Source organism: Cotesia glomerata, linkage group LG1, assembly GCF_020080835.1.
Source record: "Cotesia glomerata isolate CgM1 linkage group LG1, MPM_Cglom_v2.3, whole genome shotgun sequence".
Classification (NCBI taxonomy): domain Eukaryota; kingdom Metazoa; phylum Arthropoda; class Insecta; order Hymenoptera; family Braconidae; genus Cotesia; species Cotesia glomerata.
In genome coordinates, this window is record NC_058158.1 from 5,717,598 (window position 1) to 5,744,007 (window position 26,410).

The 26,410-nt window shown below is 30.5% G+C and overlaps 4 protein-coding genes across 6 annotated transcripts; 1 reads left to right on the forward strand and 3 right to left on the reverse strand.

Moving 5' to 3' along the window:
- Positions 1-4,070: 4,070 nt before the first annotated feature.
- On the reverse strand, positions 4,071-7,195 carry LOC123267766 (endocuticle structural glycoprotein SgAbd-1-like). The gene is made up of 3 exons (XM_044732607.1): positions 7,042-7,195; positions 6,665-6,801; positions 4,071-5,160 (listed from the first exon to the last, which is right to left on the reverse strand). Exons 1-3 carry the CDS (start codon positions 7,051-7,053, stop codon positions 4,872-4,874), a joined length of 438 nt encoding a protein of 145 aa, XP_044588542.1. The 5' UTR covers positions 7,054-7,195; the 3' UTR covers positions 4,071-4,871.
- A 4,054-nt stretch (positions 7,196-11,249) lies between these two features.
- LOC123262659 (larval cuticle protein LCP-17-like) lies at positions 11,250-11,993 on the reverse strand. The gene is made up of 2 exons (XM_044724981.1): positions 11,856-11,993; positions 11,250-11,673 (listed from the first exon to the last, which is right to left on the reverse strand). The coding sequence occupies exons 1-2, from the start codon at positions 11,865-11,867 to the stop codon at positions 11,296-11,298; spliced, it is 390 nt and encodes a 129-aa protein (XP_044580916.1). The 5' UTR covers positions 11,868-11,993; the 3' UTR covers positions 11,250-11,295.
- A 999-nt stretch (positions 11,994-12,992) lies between these two features.
- Positions 12,993-14,522, forward strand: LOC123271037 (flexible cuticle protein 12-like). Its single transcript, XM_044737275.1, has 2 exons — positions 12,993-13,130; positions 13,891-14,522. The coding sequence occupies exons 1-2, from the start codon at positions 13,119-13,121 to the stop codon at positions 14,383-14,385; spliced, it is 507 nt and encodes a 168-aa protein (XP_044593210.1). The 5' UTR covers positions 12,993-13,118; the 3' UTR covers positions 14,386-14,522.
- Positions 14,523-19,169: 4,647 nt separating this feature from the next.
- Positions 19,170-25,607, reverse strand: LOC123263832. Of its 3 annotated transcripts, none has more exons than XM_044726880.1 (11): positions 25,458-25,607; positions 24,980-25,335; positions 24,662-24,831; positions 24,353-24,564; positions 23,910-24,264; positions 23,625-23,831; positions 23,437-23,556; positions 23,047-23,280; positions 22,776-22,947; positions 22,477-22,688; positions 19,170-21,773 (listed from the first exon to the last, which is right to left on the reverse strand). In XM_044726880.1, the coding sequence occupies exons 1-11, from the start codon at positions 25,458-25,460 to the stop codon at positions 20,755-20,757; spliced, it is 3,060 nt and encodes a 1,019-aa protein (XP_044582815.1). In that variant the 5' UTR covers positions 25,461-25,607; the 3' UTR covers positions 19,170-20,754. The 3 variants fall into 3 exon arrangements, with proteins under 3 accessions (XP_044582815.1, XP_044582808.1, XP_044582800.1); XM_044726873.1 differs by having other exon boundaries at positions 22,776-22,962; XM_044726865.1 differs by having other exon boundaries at positions 22,776-22,971.
- Between the last annotated feature and the right edge of the window lie 803 nt (positions 25,608-26,410).

Here is a 26,410-nt window from a genome sequence, read left to right on the forward strand (position 1 = left end):
ACACACATAGATACATACATACAGACGCCGTGACAACCTCGCGGGGATAGTCAGGGAAGCTTCCTGTGACCTTCAAACGTCGAGATCTGATGAAAACTCGATTTTTGCAAAACGGGGTGAAAACAATAACTTCCCGATTTTTGAAAATCTTCGATTTTTGTAGCGGGAAGTTAAAAATCTCCATAGATTGAAATTTCTCCTCATGAATATTTTCAAACGTTAAAAAATTTTTTTAATAATCGGGAATAATTTCACCACCTTTTCACCACTAGAGTATGCAATTAGTAATTAACACAACCTGTATGTACGGTTAACTATATAAGAAACCTTACTCTGCTATTTAAAACGAGCAATGTTTCCTTGTGCACTGATTCCTTTTGCTACATATATGTATAGCTTAGTATAGTATAGAAATGAAATAAAAAAAATAGGAGAGATATTGCGAGGATGTTACAGCTAGTGTGGAGTAAGACCGTAAAAACAAAAAAACAGTAGTTAGTTATAGTTGTAGTGATATGGTTATTATTATGATTGTGACGCAGATGATCATAATAATGGATGAGGCACCTCGTGCCCGTAAAATGAGAAAGGTCAGACCCGGGTTCAAACGACTTTACTTTCGAGCCATACCGCCCGTCTTTATAATCTGGAGCTTCGTTACACTCGGTTCTCCAGTCTGTTGTCATGCCTCTATGAGTTCGTATAATTTCTTAAGTAACTACATGCCTTTCTTGTTTTCTTTGATTGTTGTTTAACCCATTCAAATTATTGATCATATCAATTTTGATATTTAACGCAACATTTTAAAATTATAATCGTGACAAAACACTAAAATTATTTATTTTTTAAAGAATAATCTAAAACATATCCATTGTTTTTTTATGTAGATATTTTTTATGATAATCTAAATGCCTATGGGGAAAAAAAATTCGAACAATAAAGTTTCATGTTAATAGCAGAAAATTGTTTAATTGAATAGTTCTTTTTGTAACATTTATTTTAATATAATAAATCCTTGCACGTTTAATTACACAGCCAATTATCATATCGAAGTCTTCTTAAATGACGCAAAAGGACAGTTGATGATCAATTAAATCTCATCGTCATTCTTTACTATTGTATTAGCTAACCGGCTTGACATAGTAGACTCGGTAATTCATCGGAGAGTTAGAATTATACAACGATGAAGCAATCTAATTAAGCGTTTTATGTTATTTTATTATAATCGCGTTACTCTCATCGACCTGATAATTTATATCACCACTTATGATTACTGAAATTTAGGATCAGGTTAGTTATCATAAATATAACTGTCATTAAATCATAAAGAATAAATCGGAATAGTATACATTAATTTTTTACGAACACTATCTCACCAATGAATATTTTTTTACTTCATTAGTATCGACTGAGCTTAAAAACGATGTAAATCATCATTAACAATTACGTTGCATCGAGAGAAAAAAAAAATAATAACGAAAACGATAGCTATAGTAAGAATCAAAAGATAGTTTTTTTTTTTTTTTATTGCGTAACCTTGTTGAGTAATTTGTGAGACCACCCATTTAAATTCAGACCATGGGTGACTTTAGGTAAAATAATTCTAAAAACTTCTCGGTGATTAATTAATTTATAGTGCGCATAAAAGTCAAGTTGATAAGAATAGATTCTGATGTATAGTCAGAAGAATTAATTTGAGTTCGAAAGATGCATACAATATGATTTTAACGAGACAATAGGCGTTGTCAAAAAATGGAATTTATTCATGTTACCTTCTGTCAATTTATATAAGTAAATACTTGAACATGTATTTTATAGATAGATATATTGATATGCGAAAAAATATTCATGATCTTAGATTAAATTACGGAATCAGGTTGGAATGTTACTTTGTTCATTCTGTTCTTCCTTGCTGAAAAAGTATTTAGCGAATGTCGACTGTACAGAAATATCTTTCACCTATGATAACAATAAGTCATCTAACTATCCTAGCTCACTATATTACTCATCTAGACATATTTTATGCTCATTAACCACCAGTAATAGGCGATCATTAATCATGGTATTCTTATTCTTTCAAGCTACTACACGGAAAGAAATACATTGCGGATATCACTATGTCACTATGGGTGTGAACACTATACTGTATGGTTTAGAAGATTTTGATTCGATATAAAAATCGTCAGCATAGATGATTTGGCTATGGTGGGAATAGTAACATCAACAATAGTTATAGCTGATACGCCAATGTCACTATGGGCGTCAGACCCATAGTGACTGGCGACATTTACGATGCTCCTGGCAGAACAGTCTATCCGTTATTGTTATATCTCTTATGCTGATATTAGAGTAGTAACAAAATTAGTTTAATTAATTGAATAGGTTATGCACTGATAGAAGGATTTATTAACTGTTAATAATTTAATTTATTTGAAGACAATTATTTAATTTATTAAATTTTAATAAATATTTTTTAACATTAAATAAATATCTATTTGGGTGGAAAGTACATTTGTTAATAGTTAATAAGTATTTATTAATAGTTAAGAAATATTTATTAACAATTAGTAAATATTTTGTAGAGTGAATTTGTTTCGCTCTCAATTTGCAATGTCATATGATATAAAGAAAAGATGGCTTACAAATAAAAATCATCTTTATAAATTATTTGCATTAATTATATTACATTATAATAACATTTATTATAAAATACCAAATTTTATCATAGCTCATACTTATCTTTTATATTTTTAAATATTAAAAACGTTAATTTATTTAGTGAATTTAATTATTATCATGTATTCCAGCTATAGGGTTATAAAAAGTGTCAAAAGGAAATTGCTATTTTTACTTTTTATTCTAAATAAATATTCGTTAACAGTTAACAAATGTTCATTAACCATTAATAAATATTTTTAACAGTTAATAAATTGTACTAAACAAATTACTTATTAACTGTTAATAAATATTTATTACCTGTTAACAAATATTTATTAGCATTGCGACATCTGCGATGCACTATGGGGCTGGCGGCAATGCTGTCACGTCAAGCCTCCTATGCGCCCGTGTAATAGACGCAAAGATTTTGGTACCATACAGTATAGTAGATAATCCTATATGCATAGGGCTTATAGCAATGCAATACAACGACATAGGGATATCCGCAATGTATTTCTTTCCGTGTAATGGCTTATTAAAACTGCTTATGTCTATTAGATCAATGGCATAATTGTCCTGTTTCTGATAATTGTAGTGTTCGTTAAAAAAGTACATAGGATGTTATGTCTTTAGGATAATACAGTCTATATATATTAAACATTTACACACTTGATGAAGAGTTGGATTTGTAGTCGAATTGAAATTCGAGGTTTAATCCGACGTTTAATGGTGGTAGGCGTAGGTGGAGAGAGTTTTTATTTTATAGAAAAAGAAAAAAAATTAAATCAAGTAGTTGATTGGTGTCTTTTATTCATAAAATTTATTGATCGTTGTAGTCGCTATCGAGAGAAGTATCCACAGTATCTATTCGTATATAAAGTATTCTAAATCAATGCTGCGTATAGGTACGGCCTCTATATTCATTTGGCATGACTTTAACGCTCTTATCGATAGAGTAGTAACTTCTATAAGACGAACTTTAGAAAGTTATAAAAATTTTCGCGATCAAATTTAAATTTGTGGGTATGAACTTCATGGATAAAGGTGTTGGAGATAAATTTGTTCGAAAAATAGATGAGTTCGTACGCAGGCTGGTTCAAAATTTTTGGGTATAAAACTATCAGATAGAAAAATCTCAGTTTATCATATTATTTTAGCGTTATAAATTTTTTTCTAATCGATTTTTGTGAATAGCTTCATTTTTTATGGTAAGTAATATTTATTGTGAATCTATTCTAACTTTTCTGTGTTATCAATGCATCTTTACAATTCTTATCTAATTATATATTCAATACAGCGATATTCTCTGAAGCTTAGTCAATTTGAACTAAAAATAACCTGCAATATTGAAAACAAATCAATATCCGTTTAAGAAAAATAACTATTCGACTATAATAACTATTTGTAAGATCTGTTGTTATTGTATATTTATTTATTTATTTATTTATAACATAATAAGTGACATCGAATTTTCATTACATAGAAAAATATAATCTGTTATATATCTAGCGCGAATTATGATATTAGATATCATCATATTTCGTTAATATTTCTCAAATAATATATGTATATGTGTATTAAAAAATTGATTGCACAACTGAAGTCAATATTATAATTTTAATTGTATTTTTTTTCTCAATATATTTAATTTTATTAAATGCCGTTGATCGCCAGTTATATTTTTTTTTATATGTGCAATTGATGAAGATGACTGCATGAGATTATGCGTAAAAGTCTCGTTATAGATGGAGTATGCAAGCATAGCGGAGTATAATAGAGATGGAAGAATGTATGAGTCATACCGTAAATCTAATTAAATATTAAACTGCGGCTGAAGAAAGTCGTTTCAACTAATCACCTGTACTATTTATAATTTCCGTACTAAAATAAATATATGGGTATAAATAGTTCGTAAGTATATAAACAAACAATTAATTTTTACAATTATTTAACTTAATCACGGCTCGGAAGCCGGAGATCAATTTCAAATTTAATTTAATTTTTCCGTCGATGTAATCGGCGAATTTGATTGCATCTATCTCAATAACTGTTACTGATATTAGTGGACCGTTTATCCAGTCATACGACCTAATTATTCATTCAATTTATTGTGGTACGGAAATGTGTAGCACGGAAAACGAGTCGTTGCCTCTGTCGTTGTGTAAGTTTTTCTTGTAAGTTTTTCTCAATCCTTTTTTTTTCCTTTAAACGAATTACTTTTTCTGCCCAAAGAATCTTCGGTTGTAAGGCTCCTCTTCCTCGGGATGGGCTGCATTGTAGGCTAAGGCTCGCTGGATTGCGGCGGGTATGGGTGGTGGTGTTGGCAGGTGGGCACCAGCCGCTTGAAATCCATTCTCATCGGCCACATAAGTCACTAAGATCGGTGTACCGTCGGGCGCGGTGTAGCTGTATTGACCTCTTACAACTTCGGCTTCTCCTCCCACGCCCAAGTTTTTTCGGCTTCCCTGCTCTGCTACAGATATACCATTCTCCGTGTCGTAACTATCGGTCAGATAAATTCACTTTTTTAAATGTTATTCAGAAAATTAATCATGATATAATAGAATTTATACGATGATACCTTCACTTTCAAAAGAAAAATTATTCGATTTGTATAAGAGTGGAGAAATTATTTTCGACTTTGATGAATGTTAAATTAATATTTATTATTTTACAAAAAGTCATCAATAAATTACTTGAAAATAGAATATATTTATTTCTTAATAAATTTTTCTACATTAGTTTAATATATGACTAATAATCGATTGTAGAAAATTACGTAACTAGTACTAAGTGTTTATAAATGCTAGTTATTCTTTTATTTAAAATTTTTTGACAATTTCATTGACTTTCTTTTTAAAGACAAATTTACTGAACAAATAATTAAATATCGAGTAAGATACAATTTTCAATACAAAATCGAATTTTTTATCAATTCAAATTTTTTTATTTTGTCAAAGTTATTGAAATAAATTATAGTAAATTCAAATTAATAAACAAAATTGAAAATTTAATTAAATAAATAAGATTGATTAGAACTTTCATGTGCAATAAATTTGATTGCAATATTTCAAAAATATAAATAGAAACAGTGAGGTATACAAAAATAGCTGCCAGTGAATGAAGGTAATTGTATTTTACGCAATAGCTCACCGTGATTCCCGGGATGATTAACATCAATGTTAATTATTCCTACACTAGGTGTTGACTTTAGTTTTTACGTGTGATTTTTCATTCTTATTTTTCTCACCCCGTTGGTACCGCACCTTCCATCAAAACGCGCTTACCCTTGATATGAATTACACGAGTTTGCTATGAATTAAGCTATACAATTCTTAATTTCGATTCTCGCATTACCATAAACATAAATGTCAAGATCGTGATAGAATTGAGCTAAATTTACAATTTTATCTCATATATTTTTTCTAAAAAAAAAAAAAAAAAAAAAAAAAATAGTAAATATAATATGATAACAAATTTTTTATTAAATTCAAAAAATAAATCAATTCAGATGATTTGGATAATCAAACGTCAACAAGTCAATAAATAACCGAGTAATGAAAATAAATGAGAGAATAATTAGTTTCTCTTGAACAGTATAAATAAAAGTGAAAGACAATTCATTCATCACTCGCGGTACACGAGTCGTCGCGCGACTCAAATCACGTTTTCACACCTATTGCAATCTATGACTACGACAATTTGTCTTCGCTGTGTCATGTATTTTACATAGTAGTAGCTGTACTACCTATTCAATGATACTGTATTTAATTATTTATTTACTATTTTTATTATTTCATGCCGAGTGCAGGAAGAGAAGATTGATTATAGATTGCATGAGAAAATGTTATTAATTAACCATTGTTTCGCACATTATCATTATAATATCTTATGTCCGATCTACAATTGTCTAGTAATGTTTCGATAGAATTGATGGATTGCAAAAATTATTTTTATTATGTTCGGAGTAATATTTCAAATATTTCAATTGAAAAAATAATTTTACCTGTAAGCGTAAGAGCCGTCGATATTTTGATCGTGATTCTGTCGAAGAATTGCGTAACGACGTCCATAGTAATCTGGATTATATTGAGGATATTTCACCTGCGCGCTGACTATTGTCGCCAGAGCCAAAACTGCTAACTGAAATTTTACTTGTTTTAATTTTTTTTTTTTAATTAAACGTTTTAATTTTAATTGGAAAACTTTTTATACAAATTTTAAATAAATTATTTCGAATTGAAGTTTATTAAAAAATTTAATTTGGAATTTATAAAAAAAACTTTAGCTAGTTTATTAATAAGTAAAATAATTGTCACAAAAAAATTATTTTTGCAAAAAAATTAATCCAATTAAAGTATAAATAAAAATAACGACACTCACGAAAACTTTCATGATTATAAGAAATAAGTATAAGTGAAGCAAACGACAAAGTTCGTGACGATGCAATGACAAGCGACTTAAATGGCCAAGAGACGAAACTTAGTAGCTACCGCGAATGAGTATCCTCTTGCCGGCTACCCGTAGGGAATTTATACCAGCGAGGGCTTATGCAGCTTCTTCCTTCTTGGTGGCTCGATTACGCCAACAGGTGGGGATTTAACCAACACATGACAGCGTGGAAGGACTAAAACATGCCTTACAATACACACATGTAAGTGCAGGTTGTTAATTCAAAGTGGGGTGCTCTCAGCAGCAGCAACTGCACCATGGACATTGTGTGTAAGAGACGCAAGCGGGCTTGGTAGGTGGTACCAGCTCTTTCATGAGCCATGCATGCTCATTATTATTATGTGCCACACACATATTAATCGCAATATTACGTCTAATATAATATTTATGTAGTTAAGTGTAGCTCGGTTGGGTCTATTCGTATTGCCAGTTACAGAGACAAGGGGTTATGTTTAGGACTTTTATCTGTGTTTGTTTCTCGACCCCGGTTGTTACTATGATACTGTTACTATAACTTACCATATAATAGTTCAATCAATCTCAATTCATATTACATTTTGTGGCGTAAACCTTTCACTGATTTACTCCAGTTCTTCATTTGAATCATTACGAATCATTTACTAAAAAAAATTAATTAGAAGTGCATTTTTTCTCGCTAATTAATAAAAACAAATTCTAAAGTAAGAATTCATAAAAACTTTTCTGTAAATTTTATTGCTGTTGACATTTGTCAAAAAAAAATATAACAAATGGAAATTAATAAAAAAATTTTTTTTGAAATCCATTTCAATGAATTAATTTCTCAACCAAATTTTTCCAATTTTCTAAATCCACAAATTTTTCATTCTAAGAAGTAAATTTAAAAATAATCTTAAGCTTAATAACCAATTAAGAATATTAAGTCCCGAGATTGTATTAAAAAGAGATAGATAAATAAGCGGCCTTATATGTTTCATTATTAACAGACTAAAAATAAATAAATAGCATAATTATAATTATTAAAATGCCATACAAAAAATAATCTTGTAATAAAACATGAAAAAGGACTTGTTTAATTTTATATCGTAGTATAGATATATATTTTGTTAATAAACTCTTGGTGGTGACCTTTAGTTAACGAGGTGTTATAATTTGTCGTACATGATTAACCTACACGTGCATACACTTGTTTATCAGCTATTAGCCATTATACAAACTATCTCCGTCATTTAAGAAAATTATTCGTTAACATAATCCAGGATATTTTTATCCTTTAAATATTTTATTTGAATATAATGAAAGAAACGATTAGATTATCCGATGTTAATGAAGTAAGATGCGTGGTAAAGATAATCAAGACTATTGTCTTGGACGAGAAACCTCTACGAGGTCGTATCGCCAGTTTTAACATTGCCTATCTCTAGTGTAGTGCACAGTCCTCCGTGTATGCGTACATTAAAATGTATATACATACTCACTCACGCAATACAATCGCGGGAATTCAACTATTGAAGCAATTCGTTCCGGGATATATAAATTCAAAAAATCCCTTAAAATTTTTATCTTTTAATTCTAAAAATCTAATCTAGATCAATAGGATCTAAATTTGCGACATCGATTACCATTTGGTGTGATTGTTCTTGTGCGAGGCTTAAAATTCATATGTCCGGTCTTGGGGAATAGAAACAGTAACTTTGAATCGAAGATCGGTATGCACGGTCCATGAACTACGGCCTAATTTCAAAAACTAAAATAAAAAGATATTGCTTAAAACCTTATGTGTACACTTGTTGTATACAATTCTATTACATGATGAGCCAATGTAATAGTTGGATTGAGTGTAATGTTTTGTTTAAACTCTTTACTATCGAAAGATTCTTCTGTAGTCGGATCTCAGAGGGACGTACCCTGCGTACCAAATAAAACATCCCGGCTAAAATAATAATAATAAAACGAAAAAAAGATTAAAATCAAAGCTAGTATGTAATGTAACATTAGTTGCCGTTGTTGGTTATTTGAATATAAAATCTTCCAACAATAAAAGGTGCCTTGACATTAAAAAGTCTTTCCTTTGGCCATACCACATTGCATATAGAGAACTCAGTTGAGGATTTACTTTATGCTGGTACTAAAGTGGTATTATATCGTGTAATGTAGATAATGATGATTATGACGATGAGAACAGAGATCCTGCTCCTGCTGACGGTGAGATGGGGCGGGGTGAGTAAAAGCCATCACTGCTCGCAAGGTGTAACCTCCCAGTAATGTTGATAGCATTACTCAATAGGAATACTCACTGACTATTGAGAGTGGGAGTTGTCAGTTAAAGAGCTCGCGGACGAATGTGCCCTCTTTGAAATTAAATCTGCATCCATAATCTTCTTTACATTTGAATATGAATAAAAAAAAATTCTTATGCATATCTAAGATATTGTATTCTATTATATATTTTAGACACTTTATCTTCTCGGTAAATAAATTATAATTCTACTTAATGGTTATCTTAATGCTAGTACATTAGACGATAATTTCAATGAATAAATTTGTAATTTGTTAAACTACGAGCTACTGACGCTTTAGTATTTAGCGGGTAATTTACATATATATTTTATTAATTAATTAATTTAGTATTTTATATTTTTTACTTTGCATTAGAAGTAATGTTGCTTTTAAATTTCTCGAACTAACCTATGAATCAAATAATTTTTTTCGGTTACATTGTGTTAAACAACTGAATGATAGTTTATTGAGATGAATGGGTCGTAAAGTAAAATTGACAGATTGGATAGGCGAAAAATGTATTATCTTGCTAGCAAGGAGAAATACGGTTGGAGAATAGCGATTCGTATCTATAGGTCATGTCATATATACCACAATTATTCTCTGTACTGTGAATCCGTGGGTGGATGAATGCGACGAGTTTTTTTTTGTTTCAGTATATTAATATTGTTATAATGGCTTATGGATTTAAAGGTGTAACTATTCCATACAAATTGATTAAGAGTATATGTGTGAAGAGGAATGATATGATGACAACTTAACAATAATAATATGAATGAAAATAAGAATAGTAGAAAGAAGTACCATGCGTAAGGTATAAAGAATTCATAATAATGCACGGAGTAGAGGGTTACTCTATTGTTTGTTGCGTCACTAATTCAGTGGGTTGAATTCCTCGCGAATTACGTTTTGTATATATGTTTTATTACTTGCTTATTATACGAATAACCCACGAAGTATTTATTCCAAGTGTTAAATTATAGACAATAATTTTTTATTATTGCGTGTTAATGTTTGTGTTGAAATTATAATGTCCATTTGTTTTAACTGATAAAGCCCTTGCTTTCTTCGCTGCACATTGCATCTCAATAATCCTTTCCCTTTTATTTGACGATGAGTAATTTGATTTTAGATCTAGATTATAAATTATATATCCAATATTTAATGGTAATTTTTAATTTAATTAATTTTATAGAACTGATGCATTAAATTTTATTTATCATTTTGAGAAAAATCTCAAATAGGAATGATCTGAAAAAAATTAATTTAATTATATTTTATGAAAGTATATGAGTCGTTTTTAGGTGTTGTTAAATACCCGGACATAGGTTTGTGAAAAAAAAAAAAATTTTAATACTAACCAGTTTGTTACACGAGCCTTTCTGATTCTAAAAACAAGATTTTACCAGTTTATTTTACTCAAAAACTCGGTGTCCTTGAATCATAACGACGGATCAATTATCATCTTTAAATTTTTCAATTTATTTTTATTTTTTAAAAGCTAATGTGTAAAAAAAAATTTACAACTATTGTGCTTATTATTATCATTTTTAATAAAAATTTTACGTCTTTTGAAACTTTACATTTTTTTATTACTTTTAAGACAATATGCAATGCATATATTCCAAAAGATAAAATAAAATATGAATTATTAGTATTAATTTCGAGTTATCCATTTCTAAAATTACAAAAAATTAAAATTTTTTTCAATTGTAAAAATTATTAATAATTAAATCTTATGATCAAGCTTTTTAATAGCCATGAAAAAATTTTTTAATTTCTATTATTATATTATTGAATTAATATTTAATGACTTAAACGATTAATAAATTATAAAAAATTTCTTATTCTTTTTTTATAAAAAATTTATTTAAACATGTACTTTCGATATTAGTAAATTTACAACATTGCTTAATGACTCTTCAATCATTGTTCTTGTGGTTGAGGGTGGGTTCTGATGTACTCAAGAGAACGTTGGATGGCTTCCGGAATTGGAGGAGCTACCGGAAGGTGGTCACCTTGTGGCTGGAATCCGTTCTCGTCGGCGAGGTAGGTCACTTGGAAGATGTTACCTTGATCATCTGTGTACCGGTATGCTCCTTGAGCGACGACAGCAGGTCCTTCTGGACCGTTTACCAATGTTCCGGTCTCTTGAGCCTGGATACCGTTGCCAGTTTCGTATTCGTATTTGTAATTACCGTCGGGTGACACGTCCTGGCTCTGTTTGACGATTGGGATCGGTGGTTGGGTTTGCTCGGCGTACTGCTGAGCAGATACTGCGGCAATTACGGCCAAAGAAATAATCTAGAACATTTTTTAAATCAAAATTAAATTATTGAATTATTAAATTAACTACTCAGCACTTGATATTATTTAAATTAATTAAAATTATTGAATCAAATTACACGAACAAAAAACTGTTGATAGCAATTAACAAAATTATGGGAAATTTATTAAATAAATTTATAACACAAATAAAAACTCACAATGAACTTCATGGTAATTTTTAAAATTACAAACTCTTCAACAAAGTCCGTATAAAGATGAGTCTTAAACTGAGATTGATTTCGTAGAGTAATTCCGTGACTATTTATACCAGGCCCATGAACCCCACTTTTGGGTCTTAAAATTAGACAGCCACGTAAAGAAGCGATCGTTTTTTTTTTTTTTTTTTTTTTTTTTAAGAGTGGGGCCACTAAATTTAATATCGCCATGACCTTTAGAATCTGGTTGGTGTTATATAACATCACTCCAAAATTTTTATTTTTTCTCTCCGTTGGTTCATTATTATTATCATCATCATCATCTTCTTGTATATATATAATTGCTTCTTTTTTATTAAATAATAGGACCGGCTCAATATATCTGATAAATAAATAAACATTTTTTTACGACCCTCACATACACTTATAACTTATATTTTAATTCACAAGCTATAACTTTAAAAAATATATCCCAGTGACTTTTAAAACTTTTTATAAATAAACAGCAAAATATTTAAAGAATTATTGATTTGTAAACAACCTTGTATTTTCAGTAAACAAATTGTTGCTCAAATAAATAATTATCATAAAGTCAAAGGCGCTGGTGGTGGGATTTAATTATTTTATTCATGTGATAATTATTAATAATAAACATTTATTATAATTATAAATATTTATTTGAGTATGAACAAATTTTGACAGCTTAAAAATTATACCAATCAATCACTAAAGATATATAAGGTTTTTGATCTAATACACAATGACATTTAGGTACTAGTGGGGTTGTCTTAGAAAGTGGATAATTCTGAACTTAACTATTAACTTCAAAATAATAATTAATTTTTTTGCTACATGGTCAGCGAGATCGTTAACTGAAATTGAAAGTGTATTTTAAATTTTTAATCGCCGCCTCCGTCTTGGTTCTTTATTCGTGATTCGTAATCCTGATCTTCTTTTCCTACTCCATTCACTCGTAGACAAGTTTGTATGCATAATTTCATTAATGTCAAAGTAGTCCATCTCAGCTTTACTAGATATCATCATCATTATTCATTCAATGTAGCTTCACATCGCTCCACCTTCCTTCCTCTCTCTGCCTGACATCTGATCTTGTAACTCTGAGAATATGCGAGACATCCCCAAAATTTGTTACTCCAATAACGAATCCCGCCTATTGATGAGTTATGAGAAAGTTTTTGTATAAATAGCCCTGATTAGTAGCTAAAATCATCACAGTCAGTGGTTGAACTTCATACAATCTTCAACATGAAATTCTTCGTGAGTTTTTTTTTTCATATATAATTAATCTTTAATTGAAATCGGTAGTTTCATTAAATTTCAAATAATATCGAGTACCATTGGTTGTAATAAGCAATCTTATCATTTTCAAATAATAATTTCAATATAGTTTTTATCTATTGTTAACATTAAATAGTCAAGTACAGAAATTAATCATCTACATTTAAATTTATCAAGTGAAAAAATATGAGAAATTGTTCTTTCAATTGAAAAAATTTTTTTGCATTTTATGCCAATAATTAAGTGATTGATATCAAATTAATTAGACGTCAGGAAGTTGAAATTTTTTTAATAACAGTATGATTTATTTGTGATCTGAAAAATAATTTAACTCATTCACGTGTCATCATTGGCAATCAGTATAAAAAAGCAAAATAGTTTATTAGTTACAACATCGTTAGAATTATACATTAGACTAGACGTCAAATCGTTAAGATGGGTGACAATATCATTCTTGATCTCTACATTGAACTCAATTTGCACATAATGTCACTCGTAACTGGGTACAGGGTGTGCCATCAGTTTACAGTCATCATATTTCAATTGATGATAAATGTAGATAGAAAGTTAATTATTACAACACATAACTGAGAAAATTTTAATTAAAAAAAAAAGTTTTAATAATACAAGAAAAAACTTTAAAAATAAAAGTCATTGCTTTCTCTCCTCTAAAAATGAAACAATTATATATTTAAAGATCTTTAATTGCATTTAATGGCAAAAATTATCCACATTAAAGGTTATCGTCTTCGCGGTGGTCGCAGTAGCTGCTGCTCAACACCAAGCCGAGCCAGTGCCGATCGCTATTTTGCGTCAATCGCACGACCAGTCACCGGAGGGCTCTTACCAGTACAGCTACGATACCGAGCACGGAATCCACGTCGACGAGGCTGGACAACCTGGACCATTGACTAAAGACGGAACTCAGCCAATCACCGTCCGCGGATCATTCAGCTTCGTTGGCAATGACGGCGTTACTTACGGAGTAACTTACACTGCTGACGAAACCGGATACCATCCCGAAGGTGCCCATCTTCCAGTCGCTCCAGCTATCCCCGAAGAAATTCTTCGTGCTCTCGAATACAACGCGGCTCATCCCGAGGAAGACGATGGTACCGTAAGTGGCAGCTTCCAACCAACAGTCCCTGTCAGATCTGCTCCAGTAGCTCCAGTTCCTTCAGTCGTTGGCAGACAACCTCAAGGTTTCAAGCCCTTCCAAACACGTCGTTTCTAAATGAAGAAATTATTAACCAATTGATCTTACACTCGATTTATTACAATAAAATTATAATTACATTGTGTCTTTTAATATACATGTGATTATTTGTTGTAAATGGTTACTTTAACGATGAAAATATATTTTTAATTTAATTATTTTGGCTTTTTCTATTTATCGTCAACTGAACCCTTGATCATATTTCAGACTTAAAATTTTTTAAATTTTCTTAATTTGAGCTTACATTAATTCTCAATAAGAAATAACACTTGTCTTAATTTATTGCTGGATTGAAGATTAATAAATTGAATAAAAAAGTGATTAAAATAAAATATTCAACAAGTCAATGATATATTATTCATAAAATCACCTTGTGTTTCTAAAAGCTATAATTTTTAAAAACACTATTTTGGAATAAATATTTTATGATTTATGAAATAAGTTTAAAATCATAGATACTTTTTCTGCTACTTATTTTTTTTTAGAAAATTAAAAAAAAAAAACGTATCGTATAAGTATTTAAAAAATAAAAATAAAAAATTTTTTATAGTTTCGAGAAAAATTATCATAAATTTGTTATATTAATTTTTATTTTCTTAACTTTTATCTTTTGAATCTAACCGAAATTATTTTATTATTCTCATGACCTCTGTTTTCTTTATATTGATGATTTTTTTACGATCATACGTACTAAAGATTATCATAATAATAATTTTTATCATATTTTATTTTCTTCTTATTCGACCGTAATTTTTATGATGAATTTTGAAAGAATCAATAAAAATTTATAGCATTATTAGAAAGTACATCTAATTTTTACAAAAAAAAATTCGGTTATTTAAATTTTGTTCAGATGATTTAGTTTGTACATTTGACTTATAACTTTCAAACTCATTATAAAATTATTCCATAATAAAAAAAAGTTTTTTTTTATTCAAAATATTTTCTCCAATCGACTAGGTTAATTAAAAAAAAATTACAGTAAACAAATTTATTAACTATCAAATTATAGGTTAAAGATATCGCGTTTCTTATAAAATAAAAAAATAAAACAACTTTTACTCATCGCATCAATATAATAAAATAACGAGAGGATAATTAATGATTAAATATTTTCTCGAGATTGTTAAACCCAGTGAAAGATGAGTTCGGATTGCTGTGAAGAAATATTCGTGTTACACTATCAAAAAGAGCGAAAGAGAGAGTGTACTAAATATTAAAATTACACAGTTTAAATGACAGGTGTGTGAGTGTGTGTCGTGGGTACGTCGTAAGAATCATGAGGATAAAATAAATTATGCGTGCGCGTGTCAATTCTTCTTCTCAAGATTCTCTTTCATCTTACGGCTACAAGCTATGGTCACTTTGTGTCGGGATTGTCCAAAAGGTAACGGTCCAAGTTAAGTGAAGGGCTTATCTTCTTTTCTTATTCTCAATTATTTTTTCTTTAACACAATCTACATTTATTCTCTTAATCGCTTAAGTCGGCATCGGTTTAAGGTCTGTATAATTCGCCGGTTTCTCTGTTCGGCTCTACCTTTGCTCAGAGTTATTGGCAAGTTAGCTTTCGATAAAACAAACATGCATGTTCGCTTATTAATATTAATTTTATTGTGACTCATATATTCGCATCCGTGAGTATTTTTTTATCAATTTTCGTACTTTATACCGAGAAAAATTTATTTTGTGTTAAAATTTTTTGCATGAATACCGGTTTTATGCAAAATAAGTCAATTTTTCTGATAATTATAATCAATTAGATGTTACTCACATATAGTATGGATAATTAATAATTATTTTTAAGCACATATCAAATGCTTATAAACTGAGAGCGATATTAAATATATAAAAAAAAAATCTATCGACACTTGTCATGATTATTATAAACATGTATTTGCATGAATTAAAATTTTATTACCCAGAAATAAAATTGTAGTTATGATAAGACTCTCGTATATTTATCAACAATTATCTATTTATCCATCAAATAAAAATAACACGTCTATAAAATAAAATTTTATTAATATTGAATAAATTTTTTGTCAAAGCCTGACTAAGTTTTTTATTCTCAGAGAATAAATTTGTCTTTGAATAAACTTGACTTATCGTTAATTTGCGAGTGAAGTCAGGTCGATTAAGCGTACCAATAAAAATTTCACTCGACTCGTCTTGTCACGTGTCTTGTCTTCCTTTCATCTTGTAATACTTTTATTTAATTTAATAACTTTAAATAAATAAATAGACCTATCACAAAATTTATAAGATAAGCTTTTATAAGCACAGCACAGGAGTTACGAGTAACGAACTCTGCTTGGCTCCCCACGGATAATAATTCGTTAAAGTGCGTGAGTAGTTCGTACTGTCTTCAGTACTGTACCGTCTATCTAATTATATTGGTATGTTCATGCAATCCAGCGCACTGAGGATGCAGACGTTCTCATTATAATTGTTACCCTCCAGCTATGACGGCTGGTAAATTGAGAAGGTTAAATGCTTACACGGTAAAAATTAATAATTTTTTTGTTATTTTACAAACTTTGGAATTTTATTGTAATTATGATTATGATTACCAATTATTTTCACATAAACAAACTAACGAGTGTCAGAATTTGTTGAGTTTGTGTAACCGAAATATCCTATTTCACTTCGCGGATTTTTTTGAATTAATAAATTATTTACGAAAATTTATTACACAATATGAATGTTATATAAAAATATATGAATTTAACGTATAAATTAAATTTTTCGTAATAGTTGATAATATATTTATTTATACGAATATTTATTTTTATTATGTTTAACATAAATAAAATTTAAAAAAGGTAATAAAATATTGTTAGTTTATTTAAAAATTCAAAAATTAACGTGGTACTTATAAAATTCGCGTGTTCAAAAAACCCATTGCATAATTTGGGATGGGTCTTACCGTAAATGTTATTTGTGTATGTATGAGTATTTTAATTGTGAAGCAACTTTAGCTTTACTTCATTCAAATCTCCTTTAATTTATACGATTGCCTCATATGCTTTAGTAAAATCAATTTAGGGTAATTTTACTTATTTTTATTTCATATAATGTCATCTAAGTATTGATTCGTTCATAATTTATTTTAATTTTTATAAATAAAAATTATCATGATTAGAATTTAGTATTATAGATGTATAGGAGGAAAATGAATTCTTTTTAATATACGTAGCATAAAATGATTTGACTTCACATTTAAATGAAAATTATCTTTAAAAATTTTATTCATCTCTTGGCTTTTAATGTTTTACAATTCCATAGTAAATTCTTTTAAGATTAAAATTTTTCATACAATTTTTTCATAACTTTTTTTTTTGCGTTTTCGAGAAAAATAAAAAACTCGCCATGTCAAATTAAAACATAAAATAATAAATAGTCAAATAAAAGTAAGAAAACATTTGTTGAGAAATATTATTGGGCCCTTTTACATGAAAAAATTTGAAAACATTAATTAAGTGTAACTTTAAAATATTTACCTATCCCAAAACTCGAGAGGTCATGGATTTTCTCATCTGACCATTTATCGTCTTGACTTATTATGTTCTCCGCTCTCACTCTACTCATCTGTGGCGCAACTTAATGACTTGGATCTTGAATATAAATATATATATATATCGCTCACATTATAAACACATTTATTTACGAAGGGGATTTCATAATAAGGTTTAGCGTAGGTAAATTAAATCATAGTGACATTTTATTCGAGAATATAATTATTAATTGCTAATTAATTTAATATTTTATTTTTATGTAAACTTCAGAATAAATTCGCGGTAATTATTATTAATGTACTACGATGATCGTTATTCATTGATTTTTGTGCTAAAGTACTCATACTCAATACACGTTAGCAATTATAATATTCAATTCAACAAATCGTTTAATTACCACCAGTCAGTGAGCGATGAGCTTGCAGAGTAAAGTGAATAATCACTTTTCATTAATTATAGCATGTTTACGTTATTCGATTGCATTATTTTTATTTTTGTATTGTAATAGCGTAATCAATTAACGAAAGTGCAAAAGAAATTTATCGATATCATGGTAATTATTTCAACATTTAAATATTCCAATTTCTAATACCAACCGATTAGTCATCGTTTATTGTTCATTTTTAATTTTAAATGTCAATGCCTGTTATTAATTTTGTTTATTTGTTTGATTACTCCTTAAAATTAATATTTTCAAACGAATATGAATTTATAATAAACTCATCAAAAAAATCTTTTTAATTTTACATAAAAAAAAACCACTTACACTTTTATGCATCTACAATATTAATAAATATCAAAAGATATAACACAGTTGAATAAGAAAAATTTAGTTAAGATTAAAACGTTAAATTGCAAAAGCGATAGTGTTTAAAAGACTGCAATTTGTAATAAAATTTATGTATAACGCTAGACTCACGTTTTCGTAATTCACCTCAATATTCAAATAAACACCGTAATTTACTCGTCAATCATCTACTGATCCATCCCACTTGTACTGGTATGGTGGTACCCTACCATTTTGCATTACCGAGCTTACACATCTTCAATAATAACCGCACACGCAGTGTTGAGGCTTTAAAGACAATTCTAATTGTTTATTTATTACACACGTTAATTTTTAGCGGGTTACATTTTTCATGATATTTATCAAGTCGTGATTTACACTAGATCGCGTGATATGTTAATAAAAAATCTTATGTAAAACGATTGACCCTGCAGGCCATCACTGGAATCTCTCACTTTTTCAAAAATGTAATTCAATTAAAAAACCAAATTATTGAATCATAATCTTACATAAATTTTATTGATTATCAAAAGTCAAGGTTCCTTCTGAATACAGTAAATTAAGCTTTTTAGAAAACATCCGTATACATTATATTTTAATACAAAGTTCTTGAGTAAGTTGTAAACAATTTTATTACCCAGTATCTGATAGAAAGCAATAATAAAATTGATTGTTCACTACAAAGTATTTCTAATGATTATATTAGCTACAATAATTCATGATGATGAACTTTTCATCCACTAAGTGTTAGATATAAATGTAATTTAATGACGCTAATGAGTACTGTGTCAATAAGTTATGATGACACCGCGTGGAACACTGAATATTATCTTCATGAATAGCAGTTATGACGGACAGTATTACCGTTGATTTTTTATTTCCACGAATAATAAATTTTTCATTTTTAAAAAAATTAGTAAATAAAAAATAATAATATCAAATAAAATAGAAAATAGTTGATCACGAATGTTAGTTTATTGAGGAAGAGAGTAAGCACGATGTTTGATAAACTGCCCGAAGAATTGCATTGGTATTTAAACTCTGGTATTTTATTAGATTCAAATGCCTATCTATTATACTCTATACAATTAAATGTAATTAATACATATAAAAATATACATTATTTTTTTATTAAATTTCAAATATTTTAATTATTAAAAATAAAACAATAGAGAATAAAATATTTATTTATTAATACAATGCAAATCGACTGTCAAAGTAACAAGTTAATGATTAATGTCAAGACTTGTTGATGTACATTTATAATTGCTGTCTTGCTGTCATACATGCTAGTATATATGTAGGTGATGAATAAAAATTATTGAAGACAATAAGCGAATGAAGGAGTTGAGCTGAGAAAACGTAAATTGTTAAAAAAATTTAATTCATGGATTAAAATATGCAATTATTATATTATCGTTGAGGTTGTATAATACGATGAAGGACGATTTGATTCTAAGTAAAGAATAATATTTTTATTTTATTTTAAGATCTTGTTTGAATCGTTGATTAAAAAAATAACACATACAATATGAATAGTGTAGTTATTTTACAGAAATAATAAAATCAATTTAATCACGCGTGGATATTTAGTCTTGACACCATTTATCATTGAACGCATTCGATGAAATAATCATTATTTACCATTTAAAATTATTATTATTACTTCATCTAATCATAATACATAAAATATAATTACAGTAACGAGTGAAGGTAAATGCTAGTTCATAACTTCCGAAGTTAAGATCATGAAGTATTAATTAAATGTCATGTAATTGGCTATATTTAACTTCACTCTAATACTAATAATATTTAATAATAAAGTATATAGTAAAGGCACTGCGATGAAACATCACGTCTTATAAACTTAAAAGAAATTATATTCAAAAATTGACTCATAAAGTTTTTCCAAAGTACCGGCTATAAATATCTTCAACAGCTCAATAAGTAAACTCAATTAAATAAATAACATTTTTATTTCATTATTAGGTACACAGGAGTCTAAATAAAATTTAAAATTAAAAAACAAATTCCAACAACAAATAATACATGTCCCCTGCCTTCAAAAAAATAAATAAAATAAATTCAACTTGAAGTATCTTCGCTGGACTTCCACCCGCGAACGCAATTAAAAATTCTATGCTGGCTACTATGATGCCTGAGAGTTCGTCGTCTGTGATGTCTTGGGGTTCCAAAAGGTGTTGTAACGTTAGACGTATTTCTCGTTTGGGCGATGGAGACACTGCGCTTTTCGAGAAAACTATCCAGCGCCTTGATACTCTCAAACAAACTATCAGTATCGCAGCTCGCGTATTTGCGTGCGTGCTTGCGATTTCTAAACCTAAAGTCCCCGGTAGTGTTGATTGTGATCTTCGTGGCCCTAACGGGCGTACGCGTTGGAGTTTTTGAGAAAATACTCGCATTTTCCAAAATGCTATTAGTTTCCGAGGTGAAATCGTGTTCTTCTAACTCGTAAGGGCTGCTACAGGTACTAAACATGGTTCCCAAAGACATATAAGTGTCTCCAGAGCAAACTGAAGGTCTCCTATGGTCACTAGAGTTTTCAGCAGACGGCTCGGGCTCCTCAGTGTCGGGATTACTCGTAGACTGGGAGCTCGAGGACTTGAAAAGCTTCAAAATCATTCTTTTGGTTTTTAGTTCAGATTCTTCCTTAGCTTTTATTTCTTCAGATTGAACCAGTTTATGATTGTTGGCACATCCGCAAGCTCCTTCACAAGCACATCCGGGCGGTTGACCTCGGTCGTAAGTGGTAGTGGGACGATTTTTGTTAGTTGTTTCTTCGTCTTCCGCGACCCCGTCCACGTCCACGTCCCTGAGCCCGACGAAGTCGCCGCTGGATCTTTGGCTCGTGATTAGACCAACATCTGGCAAGCTCCTCGGCTGTGGATCAAAGGTTTCAACAGAAGCACTCCCTCGTGGAGTGTAATTCCGAAGATACGCACCAAGTGCCTCGTAGTCTATGGACTCGCTGGACTGGAATGCCGCAACTTCATCTGGTTCCGGCAGCGAATGACGCAGTTCATTAGCTCGGTTCCATACTCGACGCATATGATTACCTCGCAGGTTCACTGGTACTGAAGTATCTGAAAGTTTGTTCAGTATTTTTTGCGTAAATTCATTATTTTATGTACTGTAAAAAATGTATATTGTTCAGTTCTATAGAGTATTCATGTGTTTTTTTAAACTCTTATTTTATAATAAATATCGCCCTATAAAATTTATAAAAAATCTACAAATTTAAAATGAAAAAAATTAAAAAATTATTTTTTAGTTTCAAATTTTTTCGTTATATTCATACATACACTGAAAAAAAAATTAACTTGAATCAAGAGAAAATTTCTTGAACCAAGAAAATAATTTTGAAGAGTTTAAAATTCTTAAATCAAGTAAAATTTATTTAAACCAAGAAAAATTTCTTAGTTTAAGAATTTTTTCACTAAGATCAAGAAGATAAAATTCTTCAAAATTATTTACTTGATTCAAGTTAATTTTGTTTTCTGTGTAACTATATATGGCCAGATCATAATAATTACGTCGATTCCCGTAAAAAAACTACTAATTTGTCCTTATAGTTGTTCGGTGCCATAAGAGTGTATAATTATTAAATACCCTTATGGTATATGTAATGCGATGTAACAAAAAAGGTTTTTAAACCAATATCATTCATTTTTTACAGTGCAAAAATATTATATTGGGTTAAATAATTCAAATACCTACAAGTGTTAAAAAAAATGACAGGTTTGTTATTATGCAATAATAAAAGTAATAATTATTTAAAATATTTACGAGTGACGCTATGTCGTGATAGACATATTCCGTAATTATCTAGAACACTTCCAGGAGGTGTGATATAAGGTGGAGGTGGACTTTCAGGGATTCTTTCAACAGGATTAACTGTCGTAATAGTTGATGCTGTCGTGGTGGTTGACATTGTTTCACGATTTCTGCTAACTCCCGCGAGGTCTAGAATTAAACTCGATGATGTAGGTAATTCTTGCCTTAAATAATTGTTTAAAAATCCAAAATAAAGTCACAAGATAATTAAAGATTAAGACACACGTAACATAAATAGACAAATATATTACGAGCAATGAGAAAGTGAACTTCTATTTCTTGCTCCCCAGAGGAGGTTGCGTTTTTTTTTCCTCTTAATTTCTTCATTCTCAAAGCCGACCTTAATAACTTCATCGTACCCCGGCGGTGCCTCGTAGACCGGCGGCTCGTCGTGAACAGGAACCTCGTCGATCCGGGCGCCATCTGCAATATCGAAGACTGTCCGATCTGAAGGTGAAATAATTTTCACCTACTTATATCTACTGCTCCGACCTTTGGGTATTTTCAGGTAACATTAAATACCTAATAGCTCGCTGATGGTCTGAAGACGCGACTGAAGCTCTCTTTGCTGCCGCGACCGAGCACCCATTCGGTACAACAGGACAATCAGCGCCGAAATTAGAATAATTAGGCCTAAGCTGCTGGCTATAAAAACCAGAGTTGCTGTTTTTAGGTCGGGATACCTGTCTATTTTCGGGAAGTAGTAGTTTGCTTTGTTCATATGCCATTTTCCGTCTCGCGGTTCCATTCCCCAATCTGTTGAAAGTAGAATAATAATTAATAATTCATAAATTACAATAATTATAATTAATTGATAAATAATATACATAATCAAAAGAAGAAATTTTTCTCTATTAATCAGACTCAAAAATTTTGTTAGAAAAATTTTTGTAACAATTAAAAATAATTTACCTCTGAGACAAGTTGAAGGCTCATCACTGTTATCTCCACAATGATCGAATCCATCGCAATTTAATTGACTCTGAATACATCTATGATTTTGACATAGAAAATCAGAACCCGCGTAACAATCTAAAAATTTTTTTAAATTATTTTTTTTTTATTTTTGATTTAGTTTAATAAAAGCCAAAATGAATTACCTATGTAACCAAAAGCTGCATAAGCAATAGCAACTTTTGAATTGACCCCAAAAGTTCCCCTCAAGCTGACATGAAACCCATTGACGATTGGAGTAATGTGTTCTCTCATTCTTGGTGGTTGAAGCTGACTCGCTGGGTGTCTCAGTACTTCAAGCGGCAGTAATGCAGATGTAGGACCTTGTCTGATTATTAGCTCGGTATTACCCGCTGAAAATAAAGATTAGATTTATTAGTAAAGCTAAAAAACATCAGAATAGTAAGAATAGAGTATACAAAAATGTCTACCCATGTCAGCAAACGTGACTATTTTGAGGTAGACGTGTGTTTTCATATGAAGAAAATTTTTAGGAGGCCGGATCAGCCAAACACAATCATAAGTCTTGACTCCATCGGTAACCATATCAATCATCGTAATAGTACCTCCCAAGTTCTCGACATATCCGCCACAATCGGTGATCGGCTGGATCGCTTTATCGTATCTGTGCCCAATTACATAAGAATAGAAAGCCTTGTAACCTAGTCCAGTTCCTCCATTCGCGTAGAACCGTATCAGCAATGACGGGCCCGAGCTTACGATAATCGGCGGTCTGAATCTCGCACCGCTGCTCACGTCTAATCTTTGTCCATTCCAGTCATAAAACTTAGAAAAAATAAAAAATAAACATTTATAATTTTATACTATTAAATTACATGAAAATGAAATATTACATGAGTGAAATTTCCATTACCTCAATGATCGATACAGTTGCCAATTGAAAGTCGCTAAAAAGAACCCGAACTCTGCAAGAAGGCGCTTCAGTCGGACAAGTGATGACATATTCTATCCCTAAGTCTCTTGGGTATCTGGCGGGAAAGAACGGAGAGGTAAGAATTCCACCGACAGTCCCGTTAAATCCTTTCGTGACTGCAGGATCCCATCCCTTTAAATGAACTCTATTTCCTGTAATTTAATGTCGTACCAGTTGATTGAAAGTAAATACTCAATACTCAATAATATAATCAATACTCGGAATTGAATGAGTTTCTGACAAACGTACGCTCCGAGACATATTCGATCGTGAAAGCGTGGTTATGTGATTGACTGTACAGGAGAGTAATCGAAACAGTTCTAGTGTTGGATCTGTAGGTAATTGGCGCGTATAATCCGCAGTACGGAGTTCCCGAGATGTCTTCGTAAGGAGGTTCTGAGATCCAGACATAGTCACACCTAAAAGTGAACTTATGACTTATTATAAAGTTTCCATCATATTACATGATTATATTTTATGAAATAGAGAGAAAAGGTTATGACTTAGAGCAATGTTATGTTATGTAGAATAGTACTAATTGTAGATGATAATGTTTAAGAACATGACCTGCACGGACTGTCCATCATCATGCCACTGTCACTGCAGGAATGAGGCAAGGCCAGGCTCTTGAACGTCACGGTGATGGCGCAGGACGGACAGGTCACGAGCTCCAAGCTGCAATGCTCGTGAGAACTGTTTGTCGCGTACAACCGCGATCCTTGTGGGTGCTGCTGCTGTCGCGGAGAGTTTTTTACGGACGAGACATTTTTAGCGTAGAGGATTCCTTGTTCCCCGAGCTCGAGGTACAGCCTTCGGCCGTTGTAGATGCCGCAAATGTCTTGGTTTCTTACAATTACATTGCACTCTACTGCGAAAAGTCCATAAATAACACAGCACAACACTCCCCCGATCAAACGTGATACCTGTGGTGTAGTGTAATTCAATTGTAATGTTCATTGATTTTATTTTAACTTTGATGAGATTACGAAATTATATTAATTAATGAATTTTATTTATTGTTAATATTTTTATCACTTTTACTTACCATAATGAGTCGGGGAAGGCGTCCATTAAAAGAAAAATTAAACGTACTTTCAGCACACTCGGGAAACCCGATGTGCCAATATGATTTTGTTAGGCTACTCTCGCTCGTTACGTATTTTACTTATCGCGATTTACCACCGCACTGCTAAGGCTTCTTCAGTGTTCGAGTGTTATGCATCGAGTATTTAACAAATAAATCGCCGTATTAACATTTAAATAACTTATTATTTTTATTATACCTAAATCTATATGAGTATTTTACTTCATTACTGTTAAATAAATTTAAATATTTATTATGTACATTTTGTTAATTATACTTTTCAGGAATTTTTAATGAAAAGTCATTGCGCATCGAATGTTCTTAGATTGCTCTCTGCACTTTAATTTATATACTTACTTAATTTTATTTATCTGGAATAAACATTAATAGTTTTTTAACGAAACTGCAGGCTATTAAAGTAATTATGTAAAAAATTATTGATCTTAGGTGAGGAGTGAATAATTTAGCATAAAAATTACTTCTGAATAAATACTAAAATTTTTATTTTTCAAATAACAGGCGTAGAAATTAAAAAAAAAAAAATAATAATTTCTCTATTTTTTTGTTAACTATTTAAAAAATTTCAAAATTCTAAATGACTGCGTTCTACAAAATTATCGGGTTGAAATCTTCCAGATCGAGCGGGTGTTTTTCCAGTTCTAACAATTTCTTCCTTCCTATTTCTCGCGGCGGCTTGAGAAATCGACTCAGAGTCTGATTTGCTGCTACTATCATAATTAATTTCTTTCCGCTGTCTAAAATTCGGCGTACTTTGTGCAGAACTCTGCGATTTTTGTTGCTCATCCATTCTTCCCACTTCTTCGGATGGGCGCACGGCCTCATACTGCTCCAAGTAATTAGATTCACTGTCGCTCTCGCTGTCACTATCATCGAATCGTAAGCGAGTGACTTCT

Coding starts and splice junctions, on each gene's coding strand:
- LOC123267766 (XM_044732607.1), bottom strand. Junction 5,161..6,664: donor GACGGCTCTTACGCTTACAG/GTAAAATTATTT, acceptor TCTGACCGATAG/TTACGACACGGAGAATGGTA.
- LOC123263832 (XM_044726865.1), bottom strand. Junction 23,557..23,624: donor TGCAGCTTTTGGTTACATAG/GTAATTCATTTT, acceptor AAAAATTTTTAG/ATTGTTACGCGGGTTCTGAT. Junction 22,972..23,046: donor GACCATCAGCGAGCTATTAG/GTATTTAATGTT, acceptor TTTCACCTTCAG/ATCGGACAGTCTTCGATATT.